The sequence below is a fragment of the Diceros bicornis genome, chromosome 32, assembly GCF_020826845.1.
Source record: "Diceros bicornis minor isolate mBicDic1 chromosome 32, mDicBic1.mat.cur, whole genome shotgun sequence".
In the NCBI taxonomy this organism is placed as follows: domain Eukaryota; kingdom Metazoa; phylum Chordata; class Mammalia; order Perissodactyla; family Rhinocerotidae; genus Diceros; species Diceros bicornis.
In genome coordinates this window covers 3,723,576-3,747,669 of record NC_080771.1, presented here as the reverse complement: position 1 = coordinate 3,747,669, position 24,094 = coordinate 3,723,576, and the positions used below count along the sequence as shown (strand labels likewise).

At 40.7% G+C, this 24,094-nt stretch overlaps 1 protein-coding gene across 2 annotated transcripts in view; it reads right to left on the bottom strand.

The window, feature by feature from the left end:
• The window catches only part of HEATR3 (HEAT repeat containing 3), a 35,333-nt gene that overhangs the window by 9,844 nt on the left and 1,395 nt on the right, over positions 1 to 24,094 (bottom strand). For both annotated transcript variants that reach the window (XM_058527771.1, XM_058527770.1), the window contains 10 exons: positions 23,075 to 23,162; positions 21,528 to 21,637; positions 19,433 to 19,542; positions 16,751 to 16,891; positions 14,655 to 14,932; positions 10,251 to 10,341; positions 9,986 to 10,143; positions 9,631 to 9,713; positions 8,302 to 8,438; positions 3,041 to 3,129 (listed from right to left, as the gene is read on the bottom strand). In XM_058527771.1, the coding sequence (XP_058383754.1) occupies positions 3,041 to 3,129; positions 8,302 to 8,438; positions 9,631 to 9,713; positions 9,986 to 10,143; positions 10,251 to 10,341; positions 14,655 to 14,932; positions 16,751 to 16,891; positions 19,433 to 19,542; positions 21,528 to 21,637; positions 23,075 to 23,162 (1,285 nt within the window). The remainder of the gene's footprint in view (positions 1 to 3,040; positions 3,130 to 8,301; positions 8,439 to 9,630; positions 9,714 to 9,985; positions 10,144 to 10,250; positions 10,342 to 14,654; positions 14,933 to 16,750; positions 16,892 to 19,432; positions 19,543 to 21,527; positions 21,638 to 23,074; positions 23,163 to 24,094) is intronic.

Genomic DNA, 24,094 nt, shown 5'->3' with positions numbered 1-24,094 from the left:
CTCTGCTACTGGCGGCCCGGGTTTGGATCCAGGTGCGCACCGACGCACCGCTTCTCCAGCCATGCTGAGGCAGCGTCCCACATGCAGCAACTAGAGGGACGTGCAACTATGACATACAACTATCTACTGGGGCTTTGGGGAGAAAAGGGGGGGGGGGAAGAAAAGAACAGGGAAAAGGAACAGAAGCTAGACCTCTCTAAATATCTTTTTTGGGTAAAATACACATAAAATCTACCATCTTAGCCATTTTTACGTGCACAGTTCAGTGGCACTAAGTACATTCATGCTGTTGTGCAACTATTACCACCATCCATCTCCAGAACTTTCTCATCTCTGTTCCCACTAAACAATGATTCTACTCCCCCTCTCCTCAGCCCCTGGTAACCACGACTCCACTACTTTCCATCTCTGAATTTAACTATTCTAGGTACCTCATAAGCGGAATCATTCAATATTTGTGCTTTGTGCCTGGTCTATTTCAGTTAGCATAATGCCTTCAAGGTTCATCCATGCTGTAGTATGTACCAGAATTTCATTCCTTTTTAAAGCTGAAAAATATTCCATTGTATGTATATACCGTATTCTTCTCTGACTATCTCGTTTCAGTTTTAACTCCGAAACTATAAATATTCTTTATAATTAAAAAATAAAAATTAAAGCAAACAAAAAAAAAATCTCAAAAACAAAGCTGCAACAACTGAAGCTAACTTTATAAAAAGACACGCAGAGAATTTTCTCATGCAACTTTAAAACACACTAATTTGCCTATGTAGTCCTAGACGGATTCTTCCTAAGGACAAGAAGAATCACACAAAAATCTGAAACTGCTTTCGACGGTGTTATTGTTAGTAATAATAACGACATTGTTATTTTGAAACTATTAAATACATCTTGTAGGATAAAGCAAATGATAATTTAAAAGTCACTAAGAAGCAAAATTTCCAGCACAAAAAAAGATACAATTATATAATGAAAAGTTAAGTAAAAATACTTTACTCTTTTTATTTAAACTGAAAATATCAATATGCATGAAATTATGATTTTATTTTTATCTTCCTAAAAAATACTTATTTCCTAGCTATGCAAATAAGGTCTAGAAGCAATGACAACATAGTAGCAGTAAGCACTCCTAAATTCAATTTCCCACTAAAGAAATCAGTCCTTCTTGGAAAAATAACTGATTTCAAGATTTAAACAGTAAAAGCACAAGATGAGCCTAGGACGTGTTCTTGCGCCTAGAAGCTATCAAAACTATTGGGTTCATGTCAAAGAGAGACAGGAACCAATCTGAAAAGACTCCTACTATCTAAAGATGGGATACTTTTTGCATCGAAAAGAATGACTATAGGGCCAGCTTGTGGCCTAGTAGTTAAATTTGGTGTACTCCACTTTGGTGGCCCAGGTTCAGATCCCAGGCACGGACCTATACCACTAGTCAGCGGCCACGCTGTGGTGGTGACCCACATACAAAATAGAGGAAGACTGGCACAGATGTTAGCTCAGGGTGAATCTTCCTCAGCAAAAAAAAAAAAAAAAAAAAAAAGACTGAATGACCATAATGGAATGGAATACAAACATATAAAAACCTATGAGTTCTTAATGATACTTTAAAAAAAAACTTCACTGGTCACTTTTAGAGACCTGCTAGGGCACCAACTAATTATTCCAGAAAAAAGGATGGAGGAAGAATCATACACTTATCTTGTCTTTTTTGGAATGACCTTTACTTCAAAATTATCAAATAATCAATGAGACAGAAAGTTCTTATTTACACAAGAATCACAGCTAATAGATGTAAAAGGAATGACAAAATTAGGATATCTCCATTTTGAAACTCCTAATGAAATCATGGGTCTAGATAACAATAACCACTGGCTGCTACAACCATTAAGTGAATGCACTGATTAATCTTAACATCACTATTTTATGACATTGTATGATTCGTGATGTAAAAGTATGAAATATATACAGTACTATGAATTGTTCTTGCCAAAAACATCTGATCCTGAATCTAATTAAGGTTCTAGACCTGGCTACCAGTTTATAGGAAATACGAGACACAGAGGGACATGTTAAACAGTACCATGGTGGTAAACCAGCCAACTCTGAGAAGGGAGAGAATTCCACAGGACAAATGACAGCTTCTTCAACGGATGAACAGTATGGGGAAAGGGGGGTAGGTAGGGGAAGTGAATATATTAAAAACCACTGAATTGTACACTTTAAATCTCACTAAAGCCGTTAAAAGCAATGTGTGGGATTCTGATTTAAACAAACCAACTGAAAAAGACACTTTTAAGGCAATCAGGAAAACTGAACTCAGGTGGCATATCAAACGATAATTAACAAATGTCTGTTAATTTGGGGGTTTTGGATAATGGTACTGTAGCTAAGTTCTTTAAAAGTTCATTTTCTATCACAGACACACACTGAAGCACATAATGAAATATTTATGGATGAAATAATATGATTTGCTTTAAACTACCAGGAAGCAAAAACAAAAATGTAGGGGAGAGGAATGAAACAAGAATGACAGGATGTTGACAACTGTTGACAGCTGGTGATGGTGCAGGCAGGTTCATTACACTATTAGCTTTCCTTTTAGGAATGTTTGAAAATGTCCTTAATAAAAAGTAAAAAATAAAAGTGTTGTTATAAAGTTAGCTTCAGTTGTTGCAACTTATTTTTTTGAGATTTTTTTTATTTGCTTTAATTTTTATTTTTTAATTATAAAAAATATTTACAGTTTCAGAGTTAAAACTGAGACAAGAGATATTCAGAGAAAAATACGGTATATACATACAATGGAATATTTTTCGGCTTTAAAAAGGAATGAAATTCTGGTACACACTACAGCATGGATGAACCCTGAAGGCATTATGCTAAGCGAAATAAACCAAGCACAAGAGGACAAATGTTGAATGATTCCACTTACGAGGTACCTAGAATAGAAATAAATACTTAAACAGTTAAGTAATGAATGTTGCCTCCATAAGACAAAATCTTTGCTAGTTTCGCATAAACATTTAAAAAATCTTACCTGAGAAATGCTCTTGGAGGCCATTGTTTGCAAAAGGGCCCTCAAGGCACTACTTATGGCTTCTAGAAAGTCAACATGCTCAGCAAAATCTAAAACACAAAACGAAATATAGATTTGTCTTTCTCTAAGACAACTTATTCTATAGAAAAAGAAAGAGAATCAAAACAAAGCATGTTAAATGTTAACACATGCTATGATAATAAAAACACTTGATATTTAAGCCAAAACTTCTAGTCAACAGCCCCCTGTGAACTGTGTACTTGAGTATGAAAGATGACTGCAATTGAAATAATCGTGACAAGGGAGTGTTCTACAGACAGTCCTCGACTTCCAGAAGCTGGATTTTCACTTGACTCACACTTTAGCACGTGATAAACTTGAGCCAGCGCTTGGACACTGAATCCAGCTTCTCACAGATCACCATCTCTGGCTGGGCACACCTAGAGTGGAGTCATCTTCCAAACGAGAGTGCTTTCCCCCAACCCTGACCCACTGCCTAGCCAGGAACTCTTGCTCGTGCAGTGGCCTGGCCCCGACTCTCAGTGGTTTCTATGGTTTTCACTGACCCAGCTTCCCCTTCCCACTCCTGCCTATTTTTACTCTTTTCTTACGGTCCCTTCTTCCCACACAGGACAAAGAGAACAACAGCAATCAACAATTATGCTAACACAGTCACACAGAAGGGTGAGGGTCGCCCAGGTGAGTTGGCTCCCTATCCCTTTAGCGGAAAGGAAAAGCGATTGACTTGGTGTGGTAGATTTTATTTTCCATTAATAGCCACAACGGTATTTCCAGTTCTGCATGACCTTCTAGAACCCTGCCACTTCCCATAAAGATGTGGAGTCTATTTCCCCTCCCCTTGAATCTGGGTGGCACTCTGACCTCTTCAACCAATGGAACTCACAAAAGTGACAGGCCAGGTCATAAAAGGCAACATGACTTCCACTGACTCACATGTGTGTCCTCTGGCCTCTCTCTCGCCTCTTGCCCTGGGACCCAGCCCCCATGTTATGAGGAAGCCCAGGTCACATGAAGAGGTCACTTGTGGGTGTTCTGACTCTCAGCCCCAGCACCAACTGGCAGATATGTGAGGGAACAAGACTACGGATGATTCTAGCTCCTAGTTTTCCAGCAGAGGCCCTGGGCTAGGGTTTCTCAACCTCAGCACTACTGACAGCTCAGACCAGATCATTCTTTGTTGTGTGTACAGGGTCTCCTGTGCGCTGTAGGATGTTTAGCAGCATCCCTGGCCTCTACCCTCTAGACACCAGCAGCAACTCCCAAGTTGTAACTAAAAAAAATGGCCCCCGACACCGCCAAATGAACCCTGGGGCAAAACTGGGCCCCCCGGCCCCCGTTGAGAACTGTAAGCCTAGACATTGTGGAGTAGAGACAAACCGTCTCCATTGTGCCTTGTCTAAATTTCTGACCTACAGAAACCAGGAGAAATAGCACATGATTATTGCTGCTTTCAGCCACAAAGTTTTGGGGTGATTTGTTATGCAGCAACAGATACCTCGGCTTTCTGCCCTGTGGTGCCTGGGGGCCTACACAGATTCGGATGCCCCTTTTCAGGCTGCTTGCATGAGAGCGAGGCAGCTTTCTGCACAAATTTGAATCAAAGCTTATTATATTTTTCGGCTGTCTCATTTTCAGCTATGTATTATGTAGAGAAGTAAGGATTTCCTGTAAATATCACAGAACAGACAGGCAGCTTTAGGAACAGCAGACCTGGGATGGATCCTGCCTCTGACATTACATGACCTCTCATTTCATTTTGGTCTCTGCTCAGACGTTACCTCCCCTGGGAGGCCTTTCCACACTAACCACCTAACACAGGACCTCACACCATTCTGCTTCTATGTTTTTCTTCATAGCTGAAATTACATTAAATCTTTACACAAGAATGGAAGCTCCATGAGCCTAGTGGCCTTGCCTATCTTGTTCATGCCTGTATCCCTCTGACCTAGAACAGCACATGGCATAAAGTTCAATAAATAACACATTAAAAGAATGAATGACCTTGAAGAAGTTTCTCAGCCTTTCTAAATCTCAGCTTCCTCGTCAGGAAGATGGGTAACAATGCCCAGCTCATACAACCTAGTACCTAACAGGCACTCAAGAACTGGTATGAAGCTGTTACTATTAAACTTCAAAAAGTCACCATATTGCCTCTGAAATGTAAGTTATATTTATATTTGATGAAAGTTATAAGTGTAGCCCTGGAAAGTCATTAACTGCAGATAAAGCAAGCCACGTTTTGAAGAACTCAATACAAACTAGAACATATCTCAGAATCAATTTTTTTCTGTCCTCCATTCTCAGGAAAATAAGCATTACCTTAGCTAGATTCAAAACCCTAATCTAAACCACACAACTGTTTTACATTATGTGTAATTCATACTCTCCCTAAATTAAGAAAAATATGTGGGCGATGTTTATTTAATTCACATTTCTGGCCATTTATCCATATTTGGGAAAGAAATTTCAAATCACCCTGCCTTTCTGACAAATTCTCAGTAAAAGGTCAACACATGTGGTATTGTCAAAGAAGTTAAGTAAATGTCACACACGGTAACACAACAAAGGAGAGAAATGTAGCCCCATCCTCCCCACCAAATTCTCCAATAACAGCTCACACGATCCATGTAGAACCCATAGGATTACCTTATTTAATAAATCCCAAATGTTTAGAAGGACTATATTAGAATACTACCTTTAAATATAAGCCATTATCCTTTATGAAAAATTTCATTCTGATAAGAAAAGATTATGTCAAGAATAGCCATGAAATTGGAACTTACTTAAAATCAAAGTGTTTAATTATATTTCCCCCAATTCAGAAACTTTCCATTATTTTCCCAAGGCTCAGCTTGGTAAGGTCTTCCTGTGATCTTTCCAGGTAACAAATGCGCAAGCACCAATGGTCACCAAAAGCAGCTGAACTGGGGGCAACATACCAAGTGCTGCAGTATGGCAGAGGCACAGAATATGTGCACTTACTTCAAGTGAAATAAACCCTTCCTGCTGGTTGGGGAGGGGCCTGTGGTACCTTGATTGGATTCTCACTGAGGAATGGCTCAGAGGCAAGAGATGGCAGCTGTGGGACTAGGGCGGGTGGGGTTCCCTCAGGCGAGGCAGGGCTTGAAGGCAGCAAGAGGCTGGGGAGGTCCAGCCCACCTGGCGCTCTGGCTGTGTACCATCCTGTTTGGCCCCGCTCCCTGCAGGGAGCCCATGGGAATGGGTGGATAGGAGTGGGGATGAGCAACAGCTGTCCGACCCCTCCCCACCCCATGGAACATCCTGCTGGACTGATGGGAGCCAGAATGCCAGCAAGTCAGATAAAACTCCCTCCTTCCCGCCATGCCACCCAGGTCTCTTCCAGGTTTACAAGGCCGGGAGAGAAATACAAAGCTACAGTCATCGTCTGGCCAGCTCACTCTCACAAGCCACCTTGGTACTCCGGAGCGGCCCAGTCCTGGCTTGGAATGGGAATGGGGCCAGCACTGCGCATATCCTGTCTACATCCTGCCTTTGGTATGGCTGGGCACGGCTCTCACGAGATTATGCCAGCTAAAGAATGCGCAGCCCGAGATCACTGGAAAACCACATGTTAATTGACAAATGCTGAAAAGTCAGTAGAGACAGAACAATAACTATATATGGGTTTCTGAACATTTATTCACTTAATTTTAAAAAATTAATCTAGAACTTATAAAACATGCACCACTAAACACATGGCACCTCTTATGAACTCAATAGAATGCAAAATAGATGTCTAAAGAACTGGGGAACAGTCTTGAATGAATGTTTATACAGAAACTTGTATTTAGTCAAAAGCAACCATATTTTGATCTCTTAAGAGTTTCAACTCTTGGACGCAATGCTGTGTCTGAGAAGGGGAAATGTTAAACAGTTTACAATGAAATATATGAATAACACATTGAATGCAACACAGTGGAGTTAGATCTTATTTCATGGTTAGATTCTAAAGTTAGTGCAGAAAGCAAGTATCGAATATCTTCAAGTTTACCCTCAAAACATCCCTAAAGACATCCAAAACTGAGGAGTTGAGAGAGCAGCAGATTCATACCTCCCTTATTACCCTCACACCAGACATGCATGCTGGGTAATGTGGAGAACTTTCCTTTACTACATAAAACTCTACTGTTTCTTCTCTCTCAGTCTCTCTTTTTTGTTTGTTTGGTTTGAGCTCCTGTAGTTTAATGTGGTTAAGTTAAATGAGATCCTACTATAATGAACTATGAAAATGTGTTAGAAGGGCCGGCCTGGTGGCGCAAGTGGTTAAGTGCGCGAACTCTGCTGCGGCGGCCCAGAGTTCGCCGGTTTGGATCCCGGGCGTGCACTGATGCACCGCTTGTCAAGCCATGCTGTGGCGGCGTCCCATATAAAGTAAAGGAAGATGGGCACGGATGTTTGCCCAGGGCCAGGCTTCCTCAGCAAAAAAAAGAGGAGGATTGGCAGATGTTAGCTCAGGGCTGATCTTCCTCATAAAAAAAAAAAAAAAAGGAAATCTGTTAGAAAAGCATGCATTAAACCTGGCACAGCAAGGTCATTTAAAAATAGTTAACCATATACGGTATCTCTCCAGGTTTTTGTGTACAAGTGAAATTAACACATAACAGAGACCCATAACTTGGAGACTCAGCTCCTACCATGCAAAGGTGTTTGAAGAAAGATGTGTTAGAAAAAAGCGAGGTGTAGAACTGTGTGTCTGGTTTCCACCATACGCCTTAAACACACACATACACACTTTAAACTGAGCACCTGAAAGAAGACACAGGAACCTGCCAACAGCGACTGCTCTGGGAGGACCTGGGTGGTGAGACAGAGGAGGGGGCTTTCCACTTTATGTCCTCTAATAGCTTTCGAATTCTGTAATACATGTATGTATTACCCAATCAAATGGAAATCAAATGGTTTTAAATTCAAGAAGAAAAATTAAAAATAGAGAATTACTGAGGCCTAATATTTACGATGTTTGTGATTTAGCCTTAACTGGCCTGACATAACTGGATGCAAGCAATTTTAATAAAAAAGAAAAATACAATGCGCAGACCTGCTTGCATACCTTGTTTTCACTATGCCACTGCCGACTGTAAATAAACGACTGTTAGTGTTTGGGAGAGGTTTCTGCAGGTTGGATGACAAACAACGTACAGTTACGAAGTCCAAGTTTCTGCCCCTTTGAAATTCTGCTCAACCCGAGTAGTCTTTCATAATAAGGCCTCAATATTTACCTGGCTGAGAAAAAAGCAGCTGTGACAGATGCTGTGCAAGTGCCTGAAGGGCTGGGGCTCCTCCCAGATGGTCCACGTCCAGGAGGGACACCAGACTCTGCAGACACACGAGGGCTCTGCACTGAATAGTGTTCATTCTGGAAAGGAAGCAAGAGAATGCTGTCTGTTTCTCTATCGGTTACCCAACAGAACCCAGCATTAACTTCAACCTGAGCTCCAGACTCTGAATGGGAAGATCTGTAAGCAGGAGCTCTATGGCAGTTAGCAAAGAATCTTAAGGTGAACTGTTCATCTACCAAATCAAATTGCTTGAGCACTCAAGACCTCTGAGGCAAACCACATTTATGAATAATAAGGAACATGCTTTAGGAAAATTCCGACACATGGCATCTTTAAAATTATTTTGCATTGTGAAATATAACACACATAGAATAAAGCTCTTGGTGCACACCCCGAGTTTAACAAAGGGTTTATAAAGCAAACACCTGTGCGCCTGCGTAAGAAATGAACGGTGCACGGGGCCGGCCCGGTGGTGTAGTGGTTAAGTGTGTGGGCTCCACTTCTGCAGCCCCAGGGTTTGCAGGTTCGGATCCCGGGCGCGCACTGATGCACCACCTGTCAAGCCATGCTGTGGCGGCGTCCCATATAAAGTAGAGGAAGATGGGCACGGATGTTAGCCCAGGGCGAATGTTCCTCAGCAAAAAGAAGAGGATTGGCATCGGATGTTAACTCAGGGCTGATCTTCCTCACACACACACAAAAAAGAAATAAACGCTGCAGGACCCTCACAGCCCACCTATCCCCTCCCTATCACACCCACCTCCCAGACCCCTAAAGATCACCACTATCTGGACTTTTATGGTAAACATTTCCTTGCTTTTCTTTATACGTTCACCACCTGTATGCATCCCTAAACAAAACAGTTTAGTGTGACCTGTTTTTGAACTTTGTAAAAATGGAATCACAGTGTGTGTATTCTTCTGTGCCGTGTTTTCTTGCTCAATGTTATAAGTTTCACCCACGTTGTGAGTAGTTCTAGTTCAGATTCTTTTTATTGCTGTATGGATTTTACTGTATGATTATGTGAAAATTTACTTATCCATTCTGCCACGGATGGACACTAGGTTGCTTCCAGGTTGGGGGAACTGTGAACCACACTGCCATGTACATTCTCGTGTCTTAGTGCACATATACACACATTTCTCTAGGGAATATACACGGGAATGGAACTTTTGAGTCTGGGGGGAAGTCAGCATCTTCTATTTAATGGCCTACTATTTCATATAATAACATAATCACAAATGATTTCGAAAATAGAAAAGTTCTTACTTTTTAATCAAAGGTTTCCAAGTGGGGTTCCTAAAACATATGTCAACTGCAATGCTGTTTGGAAAGGCAGTTTTCTCAAAAACCTAGATTTAAAAAAGGCAGTAAAGTAAAGGTTAAAGAGTAGAGTCATTTACACATGATCCCTTTATAAGATCCCAACATATTAATTCTAAGTGAAATGGTTAGGCTTGATGAAGATACTTTTCACCCTAGTTCCAGTACTGTTAATTGTTTTGTTTCCCAGATCTTACCATTCCCTACAGCTGGAAGTGTGAACTGCTTCTGCATACAGAATGAATAGCTTTCTTAAGCCTTTCCCATGCTCCACAGTGAGCCTAGACTGAAAACAGATTACCTTCTTTGGGATGAGGTAGTTGGTGAGGGCGGTGTGAACCTCGTGCGAGAGGCAGAGGGGAGAAAGCAGCTGTCCACCACACTCACTGAAGGAATTCTCCATAAATGCATCGCTTTCATCACTGCTAGAAAGCTCTTCCCATTCATCATCAGAGGGATCTGGGAAGAGCGCAAACCGCATAGAACTGGAATATTTAAGAAAATCCTCACGGAAGGGGCCCTCTCAGTCCAGGGGGAGAAGGTCTAAATGTACACAGGTAACCAACCTTCACTGCAGCACATGTTGACAATGAGTTCCAGAGCAGTCTGCTGAGCTGTCAGCAATGCTATTGTCTCTCTCAGTTCCTTGTCAGTGGGCTAAAAAACAAAAAAGCAAACAACCAACTCTCGAACATTTGGGAAAATATTTTTGTGTGAATGTCCTTAATTAAAGCCTCCTAGATGATTTCTGCACTTGGAATAGAGCACCTGGGGGGTGGGGTAGGAGAAGAAAAGTCATAAAGTACTGGAAGTACACATAGGCCTTATGATTCCCTTGGCACTGAGGGGCATGCCACTGTTAACTGGGTTTCCATCCACCTGCATGGTTACTCTCTAGGTGTCGCTTAGCTGCAGAGAGCAGATAAATCTTCAGGAATTCTGAACTGAATTCACCCTGAAACTTAATCTAATGTGCTAAGAAGCAGCTCAGCACACTAAGGTTCAACAAGAGTTCACTTCAGACACCAGGCACTTCTACACACACCTTTTAGATGCTTAGACTAAATGCTTTTTGGAAAAGACTGCATTAACAGTAACTAATAACAAGCCCTTATACGACCAACAGAGCTTGGCTAAGGAGCAGATAGATTTGCTTCCTGCTTTCTTTGAAGATTGCAATAAAGCATTTAAGACTGAAGAAACGGGGGACTTTTTCTCTGGAAATAAATAACATGAACTTATCAATTAACATTCTTAAAATGAGTTGTATAAATTTACATGACCTTAATTCTCAAGTCTCCTATGAAAAGTGAAATAGCTACAATGAATTTCCAAAATAGTGCATAAGCAAAAAATAATGTATATTTTATTGTCTGAATATTTCCCAATTTCAATAGTTTCCTAATTGTCTTTTTAATGGCCATACAATATTCCATTAAATCGATGCACTATAATTTATTAAGCATTTCACTAGTGTGGACTATTTCAGATTACTTAGCTATCTTATTTCCTCATATTTACTGGGCCAGAGGTAAAAAACACATCTATAGATCCTGTGATATATTCCCATTTTCCTTTCCAGAATATTCACACTCATTTATAATCCTCCAGCAACGTCTTTGTGCAATAATTTTACTGCAATTTTAATCCACGTTGTTAAAAAAAAAAAATTGCTAATTTAATAGACGTAGCTTAGGAATCCTTGTATTTGTATTCCTTCTACTGCTGGCAAGAACATATATACAAATTATTCCTCTTTGCTTTATGTATGATGTTTAACCACACGAACATTTACGAGAGTGGACGCACAGCTAAACAAGACACGCTGTTGCGGGGTTCTCGTCCACCTAAAATGGGCGATCTGGCTTAGAAGAACTCTGAAATTAAGCTCCGCTTCTTTATATAACTCTCCTGCTCAGAACATCTCCCTGCTTCCTATTGTTATCAAACTGACACAAAGAACCAATGTAGATGAAATGTTATGACATCTGAGATTTGCTTCAAAATATTCAGTAGTGAGAGGGGAGAGTGGGTGGGGAAAGAGATGAAATAAAACAGACTATGATTTGATAACTGATAACTGTGGAAGATGAGTCGCAAGTACTCTACTTTAGCATACGTTAAAACAACAAGTTGGGTTGGTTCGTTCTTTACATTATTTGTGATTACACTTTTTCTTTTTTTTTTGGCTGAGGAAGATTCATCCTGAGCTAACATCTGTGCCAGTCTTCCTCTACTTTATATGTGGGACACCACCACAGCATGGCTGGTGAGTGGAGTAGGTCACACCCAGGATCTGAACCTGAGAACCGGGGCTGCCGAAGTGGAGCGTGTGGAACTTGACCCACGTGGCCACGAGCTGGGATACCTTCCTAAGTGAAATGATGCAATTTAACGTTTTGATTCGGAGAGACTCCTGCACAAGCCATCAGACAGCGTGAAAGATGGGAGCTGACTCACTACAAATCTGTATTCCTGGCACGCATCAGCACGATGCCTAGCACCCCATTGGCACTTAAACATCGGCTGACTGACTAGCATGTTAATCATCCAGTCTACTCAGTTACGTTAACAGACTTTAAAAAAGCAAGCTTTTGTTATGAGAAAACACTGCATTTTATAAGCACCAAAATTCTATCTTAAAATAATACTTAGGAAAGTAAATCTCTAAATAGTGTTAAATATCAATACTTTTTACTTTTATTTAATTTTTATTTATTTATTTTTTTGGTGAGGAAGATCAGCCCTGAGCTACCATCTGATGCCAATCCTCCTCTTTTTTGCTGAGGAAGATTGGCCCTGGCTAACATCCTTGCCCATCTTCCTCTGCTTTATATGTGGGATGCCACCACAGCATGGCTTGACAAGTGGTGCGTTGGTGCGCCCCCGGGACCTGAACCTGCAAATCCCGGGCTGCTGAAGCGGAGCGCGTGCACTTAACTGCTACGCCACTTGGCCGGCCCTAAATATCCATACTTTTTAAACTGCACTTAACCCTGGTAGAGGTGGATCTCAACCCCCACTTGCTCCCTTCAGGAGCCCCGCAGAAGCCAGGCTGGAGGGGGGAAATCCCCAGGAGTGCCATTCTCCTGCTCCCAGCACGACTTCAGAGTTCCTGACAGCCCAATGTCATTTCCTCCTCTGCTCTGACAGGAATTGGGGTGGTGAAACGCAGTACACGTGCCTCAGGCAGGATGAAGTCAGTGCACCACTGAGGCTGCCCAGGAGCCTCCAAGCCCTTGTCTTCCACCTGTGGCTGTGAAACCGACGTTCCGCGTGTGGCTGTGAAAGCGTGCACATCCTGGATCTACAGCTTACCCTTCCTGTGACAACTGAAGAGGCACTGCTAGGTTCTTTCTCACACCTCTTTGGGAGGACACGGCGCGCAGCTACGCCTTTGTCTGTCCTACTTCACTGACTTTAAAGCCTAGTCGACTCTGACTCAGACGCAAAAGCGAGACAAGGAGTAAATCTGGGGTTCAGATATGTGCCCCTGGAACCAAAAGGGGGTCTACGTTTTTTAAGCTCCTTATGATTTGCAGGCAGCTCAAGGACAGGACAGCCTTCTCACTTTGTATCCCTCCCAGCACTTAACACCACGCTCTGCACCCAACAGCCATTCATGGGGACTGGGAAAGTAGTTCTAATCACGACATTTCTTTAAAACACCACTAATTCAGGCTTTACAAGACTTTGTGAATGCAAGAAAGTAGTGTACTGGTATCTTTGTTTTCCGGTATATTCCATTTAAAGAATTCTTATTAGGCAGATTATCAAAACTCTACGACACTGACTTAAGACAATTTTCAGTTTCAGTTCATTTTCTATGAATCAGGACAGCCACGTCTGAAATTGTAGAAAGTGTGAGAGAATGTTAATAGCATTCTTCCAGTTCAGGCCTCATCATCTTTCTTCAGAATGACTTGAGCAGCCTCCTGCCTGATCCTCCTGCTTCCAGGCCCCTGAACAACACTACCCTGCTTCCGCCATGCTGCTTCCTACCCTAGCCTTTGAGACAGCTCGGGTGTTCTGTCCAAAAAGCCTTCCCTGACAGCCTCTTCCCTGTCTCCCCCATCAGGGATGAGTCAGGAGTGCCTACTCTATAGAAACTGCTCCCTTAGAAATCTGGGCACAGTCCATCACCGTTCTTAGCACAGGCATTATAATAAATCATAATTATATGTCTGTCCTCCCAAGATGGAAAAGGTCCCTGAAGACAAGAAAAATGTCTCAATCATCTTTCCATCATCAGCATCTGGCACGGTGCCTGGCACACGGCAGGAGCACAGAAAATGTGCACCTGAATGAATAAAGCCCGACTCACCGTCCTTGTCTTCCCAACTCCTGCTCTCCTCCTTGGGGGAAATGTTTTCCCGATGTATGGCTCCCTCTCTGCTGACTGGCTCAGCTGAAATGTTTCCTGCACCCTTATCCCAACATCACACCCACCAGCACAAGTGTGCCACCATCACCCAGGCTGCAGAAACCACAAACCATCATCAATTCTCACAGTCGCCCAGCCTCCTCTGCTCAGCAGCAGTGGGTAAAGGAAAGTCTGGTTTGCTCCTCTGGTAAAGCTAAATACTAAAATAAAAGAGACAAAGGATGCAAGGGCCAATCCACGCAGAGTAAAAATTCCTTTAGTGTGAAGACAATCTGGGAGACAGTGTGCAACTAAAGTGGGTTAGGAAGATGATCACATGCTTCTAAAGTGTTGCAAAACTATTGGTCTAACCCAATGTAGAAATCTTCTGTATATAGAAGTTTCATTTTAGACAGGAGGTTTTTTTTTCCCCTTTGGGAGTAGATTTCTAATGTTATAGTGAGAGTTAATGGGAAAATATGACTGATTTTTACTGAAATTCACTTTCTAATTAATTTTGCTATAACATTTTTCTACAAAGCTTAGGATATGTATTGAAAGAAAAGAACTGTATTAATCCACGTTTGAAAGCATCAATCTGACTTACTGGAAGTAAATCTGAAATGAAAGTTTTCCTTCTGACTTTTCTTCTATGAGGAATTTCTTCCATTTCATCATCTTCAATCAAAACATCACCATTAGCATTTTCTAATATTTCCTCAGTCTCTGCAGCAGTTTTTAACTTCTGAGTTTCAGCCTCCTTCATTCGAATAACCGTTTCACCAGCATCCATTTCCAAAACTTCAGATAAGATCTTGAGAATGGCATTTATGATTTCTGCCTGACTCTTAGATGGAATAACGTCTTTTAGATTCCAAACTGTGCCTGGAAAAAATGAACACAAGGACAAAGGAATCGCCTGTGAAATCTTTTATTAAACAGTTTCCACAAGATTGATTCTTTAAGCTCAGGTATAATTTCAAACATTCTCAACCCCACTGCCTTTGTTCCATTTTTATTAAATGTGAAAAAGCTTTACACAGAGGCAGCTGCCTTTATCACAGTCCTTCACAACCGTCTCCCTCCCTTGGCACACAGGCCTCTCTCTGATATATCACACAGCAGCAGACCAAGAGAACACTGATCGAGTTTCTTTTAAAACAACAAATTAAGTTGCCTCGCTTCCTTTAATCTTAACCTGAGCTGCTCTCCTAAGCAGCTTCTTATATTCCAAGAGTGGGATGGAATGTACTAAAATTCCAAAGTCTCACGAACAAACCAGAGAGCAGGTTCTTGGTTTTTTGCTTATCAAAATAGAACAGGAGTTACCATTAAGTAGTTAGACGAATTAAAAAAAAAAAAGTGACTGTAAAAATAAAAACACTTCCTGGGTATACACCCAAAAGAACTGAAACGAAGAACTCAGATTTTAGTACACTCATATTCACAGCAGCATTATTCAAAAGCCAACAGGTGGAAGCAACCCAAGTGTCCATCCACGGATGAATGGATAAACAAAATGTGGTAGATACATACAGTGGAATATTACTCAGCTTTAAAAAGGAAGGAAATTCTGACACAGGCTACAACATGGATGAACTCTGAGGACATTATGCTAAGTGAAATAAGCCAGTCATAGGAAGAAACACTGTATGATTCCACTTATATGAGGCACCTAGAATAGTCATATTCATAGAGACAGAAAGTAGAATGGTGGCTGCTGAGGGCTGGCGGAGGGGAAAATGGGGAGTAGGGGACAATGGGGAGTAATTTAACGTGTATAGAGTTTCAGTCTTGCAAAATGAAAAGAGTTCTGGAGATCTGTTGCACAACAATGTGAGTGAACTTAACACTACTGAACTGTACACTTAAAAATAGTTAAGATAGTAAATTTTTTGTTATGTGTATTTTACCACTTTGAAAAAAGCCACCTCTCGAGATAAATTACCTCTGCAAGGCCAAAAGCCAAGAGGAAAATATACACAGAAACGGTACAGAGCCAGCCCTGATGGCCTAGTGGTTCAAGTTCGGCGCTCTCTGCTTTGGCCGCCGGGGTTTGGTTCCCGGTGGCAGAACTACAGCACTCGTCTGTCAGTGGCCATGCTGTGGCAGCAGCTCACATAGAAGAACTAGAAGGACTTACAACTAGAATATACAACTATGTACTGGGGCTTTGGGGAGGAAGAAAAAAAATAAAAATTAAAAAAAGAAAAGGAAAGGAAGATTGGCAACAGATGTTTAGCTCAGGGTGAATCTTTCCCAGCAAAAACAAAAAAAACTGTACAAATTGTCCATTACTCAAGATATCACCAGATTCTTTCTCATTTCTGTATTTAGAAATTCCAAGGAGAACAGAGTTGGAGGTAAAGAGCTTACAGAAAAGTGAGTGGTCATGTCTTGGATGCCCACAGTTAATTTTTGAACTCACTGCCTCATAAATAAGAGGGGATCCTGACCATAGCATTTCTTTTTCAGACAACAGTAGTTCTTTAAATTGAAAACAAATCTATTCTAGAAGGCTTTGCGACTATGCACAACCGCTTGAAGTAAAGATCTCCACTTAAATATTAAAATTTCTCAGAACAGACATAAACATGGGAGGCCCTGATGTGGTGAAATGTAGGAATGTCTGAATTTTGGCCCCCATCTCTACCCCTTACAAGTTACTAAAAAAGCATACTATCGCATATGGCTAATTTTTACCTGACACCAACGTCTTTAACAGAATGTATTCCATGGAATTGACAGGAGAAAGCATTGCTGATTCCAGCACATGCAACGCTGGGGCACTGAAAGATTTCAGTAGCTCGGGGTTATCTTCAGTCACCGTCTGCAAACAATATGCTATAAAGACAAAAATTAAATATTCAGAAACAGATGACTTCTGCTAGGATAATTCACACCAATATAACATCAAAAAACATCTGCATCTTTACAACTTCTTCAGAAACGTAGCTTTTTGGGATATGTACGCTTTACCTCAAGGATGGTATATGCAAATGAGGCTTCGTAAACTATCAGCGCTTCAAGATCTTTTTTCTTTTCTTTTTCTTAATTTCTAATTCTTTACAGAACTACACTTTTATTTATAAAATACAATTTAAAAGGCTCTTAAATGTCGTGACAATGTGGGATTACTATAAACATTTACAGAGGCTGGGCCTGTGGCCTAGTGGTTAAGTTTAGTGTGCTCCACTTCGGCAGCCTGGGTTCTCGGGTTCGGGTCCTGAGCGCAGACCTGCACTGCTTGTTGGCCGTGCTGTGGTTGGCGACCCACATACAAAATGGAGGAAGACTGGCACAGATGTTGGCTCAGGGCTAATCTTCTTCAAGCAGAAAAAAGAGGAAGATTGGCAACGGATGTTAGCTTGGGGTGACTCTTCCTCAGCCAAAAAAAGAAACCCCATATATTATAAAGGTTTATCCCCAGTTTCTGTACTCATTGTGAACCAGCAGCAAACAGCCTGTGGACCAAACACCAGTCCACAGATAACACTTAGAGTAGTTCTGCTGTCACTAACAGGAAGCCCTACGTTTGGGGACACTCTGGCTTTTTAAAAATTCAGCATATCTTAAAAATTAAGAGTTATTTCTGGTGAAGCAATATTTCTTTAAGAAAAAAAGTATTTTACATAAAAATATGAGCAAATTAAGAGATGGGTAAAATATTAATAGACAATATGATCCATTTAGCACTTAACTCCTCCTTTGCATTAAAATACAACAATGGATTACAACGTGCACACTAGAAATAATTAACTGAAAGTATAAAAACAACTGGGATTGCAGGAAAGGTCGACAGAAAAGATCTCTGAAGCACAAAAGAGGAAGCAAACCCAAATTTGTTTTCTTTAAAATATTGTATTCAATATAAATCTATTCCTTTCCAGGTCTAAAAATTTCAAAGTAGATCATGCCCATCCAAATTAGTCAAAATACATGCTATTTGTGTGATCTAGTTTGGTTCTCAAAATACATTTGTATACGAATCCATATATATGCATATATGTACAGATACATATATCCAAATGTAATATTTTTTCATTAAGAGACGAATTAAATTTACTTAGCAAAAAGCCAAGATAAGTTGTGACTGCTACCATAAAGATGATACAAGTTCAAACAACGACATACTAATAAGAAGGATGGAATCTCAGAAGTTCATTTTACCATATGTAAGCCCTGCTGGATTTCTGAAACAAAAGTAATTTGACTTTTGTTTAAAAAATCATGAATCTAGTTAAATGCAGAGGGTAAACACTATTATACAACGCAAAATCACTTTGTTCTGATCTACTTTTTAAAAGTTCATTAGAGAAAAATACTAAAAAAATAATCTATAAGACTAAAGGTACAAAATAGAAGTGAAGTTCTTTTAAACGCTATGAACTAACTTTCTTGAAATTCTCTTGTTAACAAAACCGTTCTCTCAGACTAGAAGTCATCTACCATTTTCCCAGTTCAACTGTTTTTAAATCCACTTTTACTCACAAATCTCCCTTCTGCCAGAGATTCCATTTTGAGAAACTGATTTCTACGTGTTTCCCAGTAATATTTATTCCACTATTTCTTTTTTCTTTTCTGTTCTCTGAAAATTATCCATTAGAGCCAAGAGAAACACGAGTAAGGGAATACACTTCAGTAAGGGAAATACACTCTGCTCTTGCCAGGAGAAATGCACAGTTAAATGAAAGGACCACTGGATGCCTGCCATTACGATGGGTGAAGAGAAAAGCTTTTCATCAGCTACTTCTCCGCTCTCCCCCAGAGCTCTGCTGAGCCACCCACCCTCTGGTTTCTGTCTCCTCCTCCTGCTGAGTGAGGGACCCCCATGGCTCTCTAACCCCATGTATAGAAGGCGAGGGAGCCAACGCAGCAGAAGCTGCCAGACTCTGCTTTCCTTGTCCCACAGAAGGAAGGCAGGGCCACATGAAATTTCAATCACTTATCTTCCTCTCTCAAAAAAAGCACAGGTTATCAGCTTTCTGCTGCAAGTATGAGAGAGTGGTCCAAGACATTTAAATAAGTCTAGATTCCCATTAACCTTGGCTCAAAGGCCTGGTAGTTGGGGTTACTGCTTCTCAGTAAATGAAAGATGAAAACTTCAAGAATTAATAAAGTTTTCTAAGAATGGTAATACACTAGAAACTACATATGCTCACATAATTACCTTCCTCTATTTCAGAGTGAAGAGCAGGAAAATTGTATGAGTAAGTAATGTTTTAATCACAGATTTTAAAAGATTCAGAACAAACAGAACTCAGCTATGTATTCACATACAATGAGAAAAAAATCACTCCTGTAGAATAAACATGCTATGTCTGAGTAACAATTTTTGAATCAGGCCACACGTACTTAACAAATTATCACCTTTTCTTCACTTACCTACTGAAATAGCCAGGTCAACATTGGTGGAAAACCTACTTAAATACTTTAATACAATCTCCAAACACCCTTCTTTGGTGAATATAGACACTGCTCTACTACTGCATTCACTAAATTGAAGGGGGAAAAAAGAGTTTTACTATTCACATTTTAATATTAAGAAATCAACGACAGAAATTCACAAAAACATAAATTAGGCTTTATAAAAGAACCAAAGAGTTGGAGTCAAACACCCGCCATTTTTATAGATGAAGAAACCAACGCCCCCTCATATTCACTGTACATGAACACAACTAGCTGTCTGTGTTTTCATTTCTATCACAGTAGGATCTTTTAACCAATCTCTTTACCCGCAGGCCAGTTTCCTTACAGAAGGTTAGAGCTGGAAGAGACCTTAGGAGTCGTTGACTTCAACTCCTCATTTTATAGATGAGGAACCCAGGCCCCAAAAGGTGAAGTGGTCTGTCCAAAGATCACACATTTTGTTAGTGGTGGTTCCTTAGGTCCAGACTACTGTTCTTTTCACCATACTATAGTAATAATAAGTTAAAGTAAGGATAAAAGGTCTCCATACTTATCACACAAAAGGCACAAATTTTAAAAAAAGTAAAATTAAAATTTCATTCATTCCTTCTAAACTGCTAATTTCAACAAACAGAATGTATAGTCTTCAACAGAGAAATTACTATAATAAATATTTTTGAAGTTACACTACCTTTTAATAAAAGAATCAGTATTGTTATTAATTTATCAACATCATTAATAAACATACATACTAAATACAGGGTAAACTGAGCTAATTATAATAATTTTATCCATGTTTCCAGAGAAAAGTATTCCTCCACACATACCACATATCCACATGACACACTAATAGCTGTCAGAGCTGGATAAATTATTAAATTCAATCCTGTTATCTAAAGATAAACTATTTTCTTTCTATCTAACCATCCATCCACCCACCCATCCAGTTACCACAATACTGCTATGAGCCTACGCTTAAGAAGCCCACAGTAAAGTCAGGTATAGTCAGGAAGATGAGGCATCTACGTGTTAAGATAATTTAACATACATACATATGTAAATATAATGTAAAATATAAACTATGAAACAAAAAACTGTTAAGAGCTATGATAACTGGAAATGATACACATAGGGCTCACAGGCATTCAGGAAAGAGAGATTACTATAGAGATCACTTTTTCAGGTTCCTTTCAAAGAAATTTTTAAAAAACTTCCAAGTTCAACAATTTACATAAGTTAAAGTTATCTACTGCACAGAAAAACAGCACCCACCAGCTTGCTCACATTCCATTTCCTCAAATCTGATCGCTCAACTTTTTCTGGTGGAATGTACCCATCAGTATAAAACGAAATCGTAAGCAAGTCGGATTGCTATGTAGGCAGCTTTTCAGGATCCAACTTAATCTTGTATTCTAAGAAATACCTGTGCTTTTAGGTCAGAAGTTATCATCGCTGCTGATTGAAAATAAGGAACTACCACAGAATCTTGTTAGAAATGTGGGACACAAAACGGGGTAGAAAAAAAATAAATCCAGGCAGTGTTTCTAGTCCTTTCCACTCCCGATGGCAGGTCCATTCTACCCTCTCACTGCTACATCATGGAAGGGAGCCTGGCCTTCTTCCTTCTGGGGAGCTCTTCTCCGGCACTGACCTCGCTGCCAAACAGCAACTGCCAGGGCCGAGCAGGAGAGTACCAGCCCCCGTGTGTGGCCCTCTTTCATTCCAGAGGCCAGGACAGAGCAGCTGGTGTTTTAAGACAACTGCCACTTAAGGTATGCGGGCGGAGGGGGAGGAGCGGGCTGCAGTAGGTGCTAACAGCCATGATTCCTCTAATTCTTGTCAGCAGCTATGACTGGAGAGAAGAGTTGTAAAGCGAAAAAAAAAGACGTAGTGATGCTCTGAGGAAAGGGCTTGGGAAGGAAGGCTGACCTTAGGTCACCTGAGACTACCTCCTACCAAGCATTAGCATCACCGATTTACAGGACCAGGAAGGAGAACTCTGCAGTGTAACAGAAAGAGTAGCAGCCCGAGGAGTCCTGCCGCAAGACGCTGCATTTGGAAAGCATCTTACCATATATTCCACAGCACGTTCACGGCCTCATTGGCTATGTTCTCAACAGAATTTCTGCTCCGATCTTTTTTTTCCGGAGACGTCTCATTTGAATCCAGTCCAGCGCTACACTGTAACCAAATATCATGATTAGCACCCTGGTTCAAAAGAATAATTAAACAAAAAAGGCTAATGATAGTGAAGAATTACAAAAACTAAACATCAGAAATGACAGTGGTTAACGAGCCAATCAAATTCTTGTAAGCGGTACAGTTCTCACAACCCTGTTCTTTTTTTGGCAAGAAATACAGACAACAGAGGTTCACAAGTTATTGTACAAACTAGATATAAAGTATTTCACATTTTAAGTGAAAATGTAAAATAAATACAAACTATTTTATCTAATGTGATAAAGACAGTATATAAGGCAGAGAAAGGTACCACATAGTAAGACTTAACATCTACACAGGACCTTCTACGAGCAAGGCACTCTTCTAAGCACTTTGCATATATCAAGTCATTTAATCCTCACCACAAACCTATGAAGTAGATGAACTATTATCCCCAGTCTCTCTACAAATAGGAAATTGAGCTACAGAGTGCTTGCTGAAGGTGTGGTGAAGCTGGGATTCAGATCCAGGCATGCTGGCTCCAAAGCTGGTGCTCTGACCCGCTCTGCAGTGCTGCCCCCTAGCATAACCCACACACCTTCTGAAGCAGGCTTCTCAATATCAGCACTACTGACGTGTTGGCCCGGATGACTCTTTGTTGTGGCGGCTGTCATGTGCACTGTAGGATACGTACCAGCATCCTTGGCCTCTACCCACTACATGCCAGTAGCAACCCCGACCTCCAAGCAGTGACAACCAAAAATGGCTCCAGACATCGCCAAATGTCCCCTGAGGGGCAAGTCACCCCCAGCAGAATCACTGCTCTAAAGGGAACAAGACTGATGCCTCTCATCAAAATTGGATACTCTTTATACAGCCTTAAGTGAAAATCACCCGTGAACACAGAACAGTGGACGAGAGGCACTCCAGAGAGACAGCTCCTTAATCCCTGAACTACGTCACGCAATAGGCTGGCATGATATTAAATTTGAGAACTTAATGTAATCTTCACAGCAAATTCCTAATGTCTGCGTCTCAGCTTCCTCATCTGTAAAAGAGGAATAATAATACCTGCTAAACAGGACTGCTGTGAGGATTAAATGAAATAACACACAAAACAAAACACAGCACCTGGCACACAAATAAGTGATCAATAAATACTAATTATTTTTATTGTAGGAAGTTCAGAGTCTATAGCAGTCAGTCCATAGTTTTAGGAAGGTCTTTTCCAACTAGTATATAAATAAAAGTAGTAAGAACAAAATAATGGCGAGACTGGTATCAACGATGAGAGATCAGTGTTGCCAGGAAAAGAAATAAAATTCCCATAGGATGTTTTGAGGGAAGACAAAGCAACCAACACCAAAGCACTAAACCAAAAGGAAACAACCTATCTAAGTTTGGATACTAAAAGCTACATTTAAACACAGCCATGAAGATACTGTAACAGCCGCATACCTCTTTTAGCAGTGCCACCAGAGGAGTCATGATATCCTTAGTCACCATGTCGTCACAAATGTCAAAGCCTCCACAAGCGCTGAGGTTTCTACACAAGAAGTTTACAATGTTTTACTTTCAGATCACATGTCACAAAACACTATTCAGCTCTCAAATTTTTCTATTTCTAACCATACTTAAGGTTTACCAGATGAAATTGCTTATGATTTCTGTAAGATGCTGCAGAACCAATCCACAGATTTCCATCTGTTCTGATCCTTGCTGTACATGATGTAAACAAATGACTTTGTCACGTGACAACTTAGTTCTGAAGTCTGAGACAGTACACAGGAGCGGGGCTATAGGGAAGGAAGAGGGGAGGAGACTTTTGCTATTTACCGTGAATAAATCATAGCCCAATCTTATCTGAAGGGACCTTTTCTTGGAATCAAGACTTCAAGGGCAGCAAGGGTGAGGCTACTGAGAATGACACCCCCTGAAGCAACCCAGACTAAACTTAATTTTAATTGGGAAGACATTGCTTGCCTTCTGAGTGCACAGTACTGTGCTAAGCACTGAGGATATGAAGACAAGTCAGAAGATGCCTCACAATCTTCCAGGAGCTCCCAGTGTGTGTGTTTCAGGGGGAAGGGTAGGGCATTCTACAAGCTGTTTCCCCCACCAAGTGGGGGAAACTCATCCCTTAGATCTCATCTCAAACATCACTTCCTTAAGGTATTCCTCCCCGAACTCCCAGTTATATCCTCTCATAGCATCCTTTCTAATTATCATTCGTTGTAATTATACACTTGTGTGATTATTTGGTTAATGCCTGTCTCCCTCAATACAGTAAGATCCATTAAGGACAGAAACTATGTCCGTCTTGCTCACTATCACATGCCCACAGCCTAACGGTTGCCTGGTGCACAGCAGGCACTCAATACATATTTGCTAAATGAATGAATGAAACATAATAAATATAGACAGAGCTATAAGAACTACAAATATTAACTTCTACTCTTGCCCCCTCTACAGTCCATT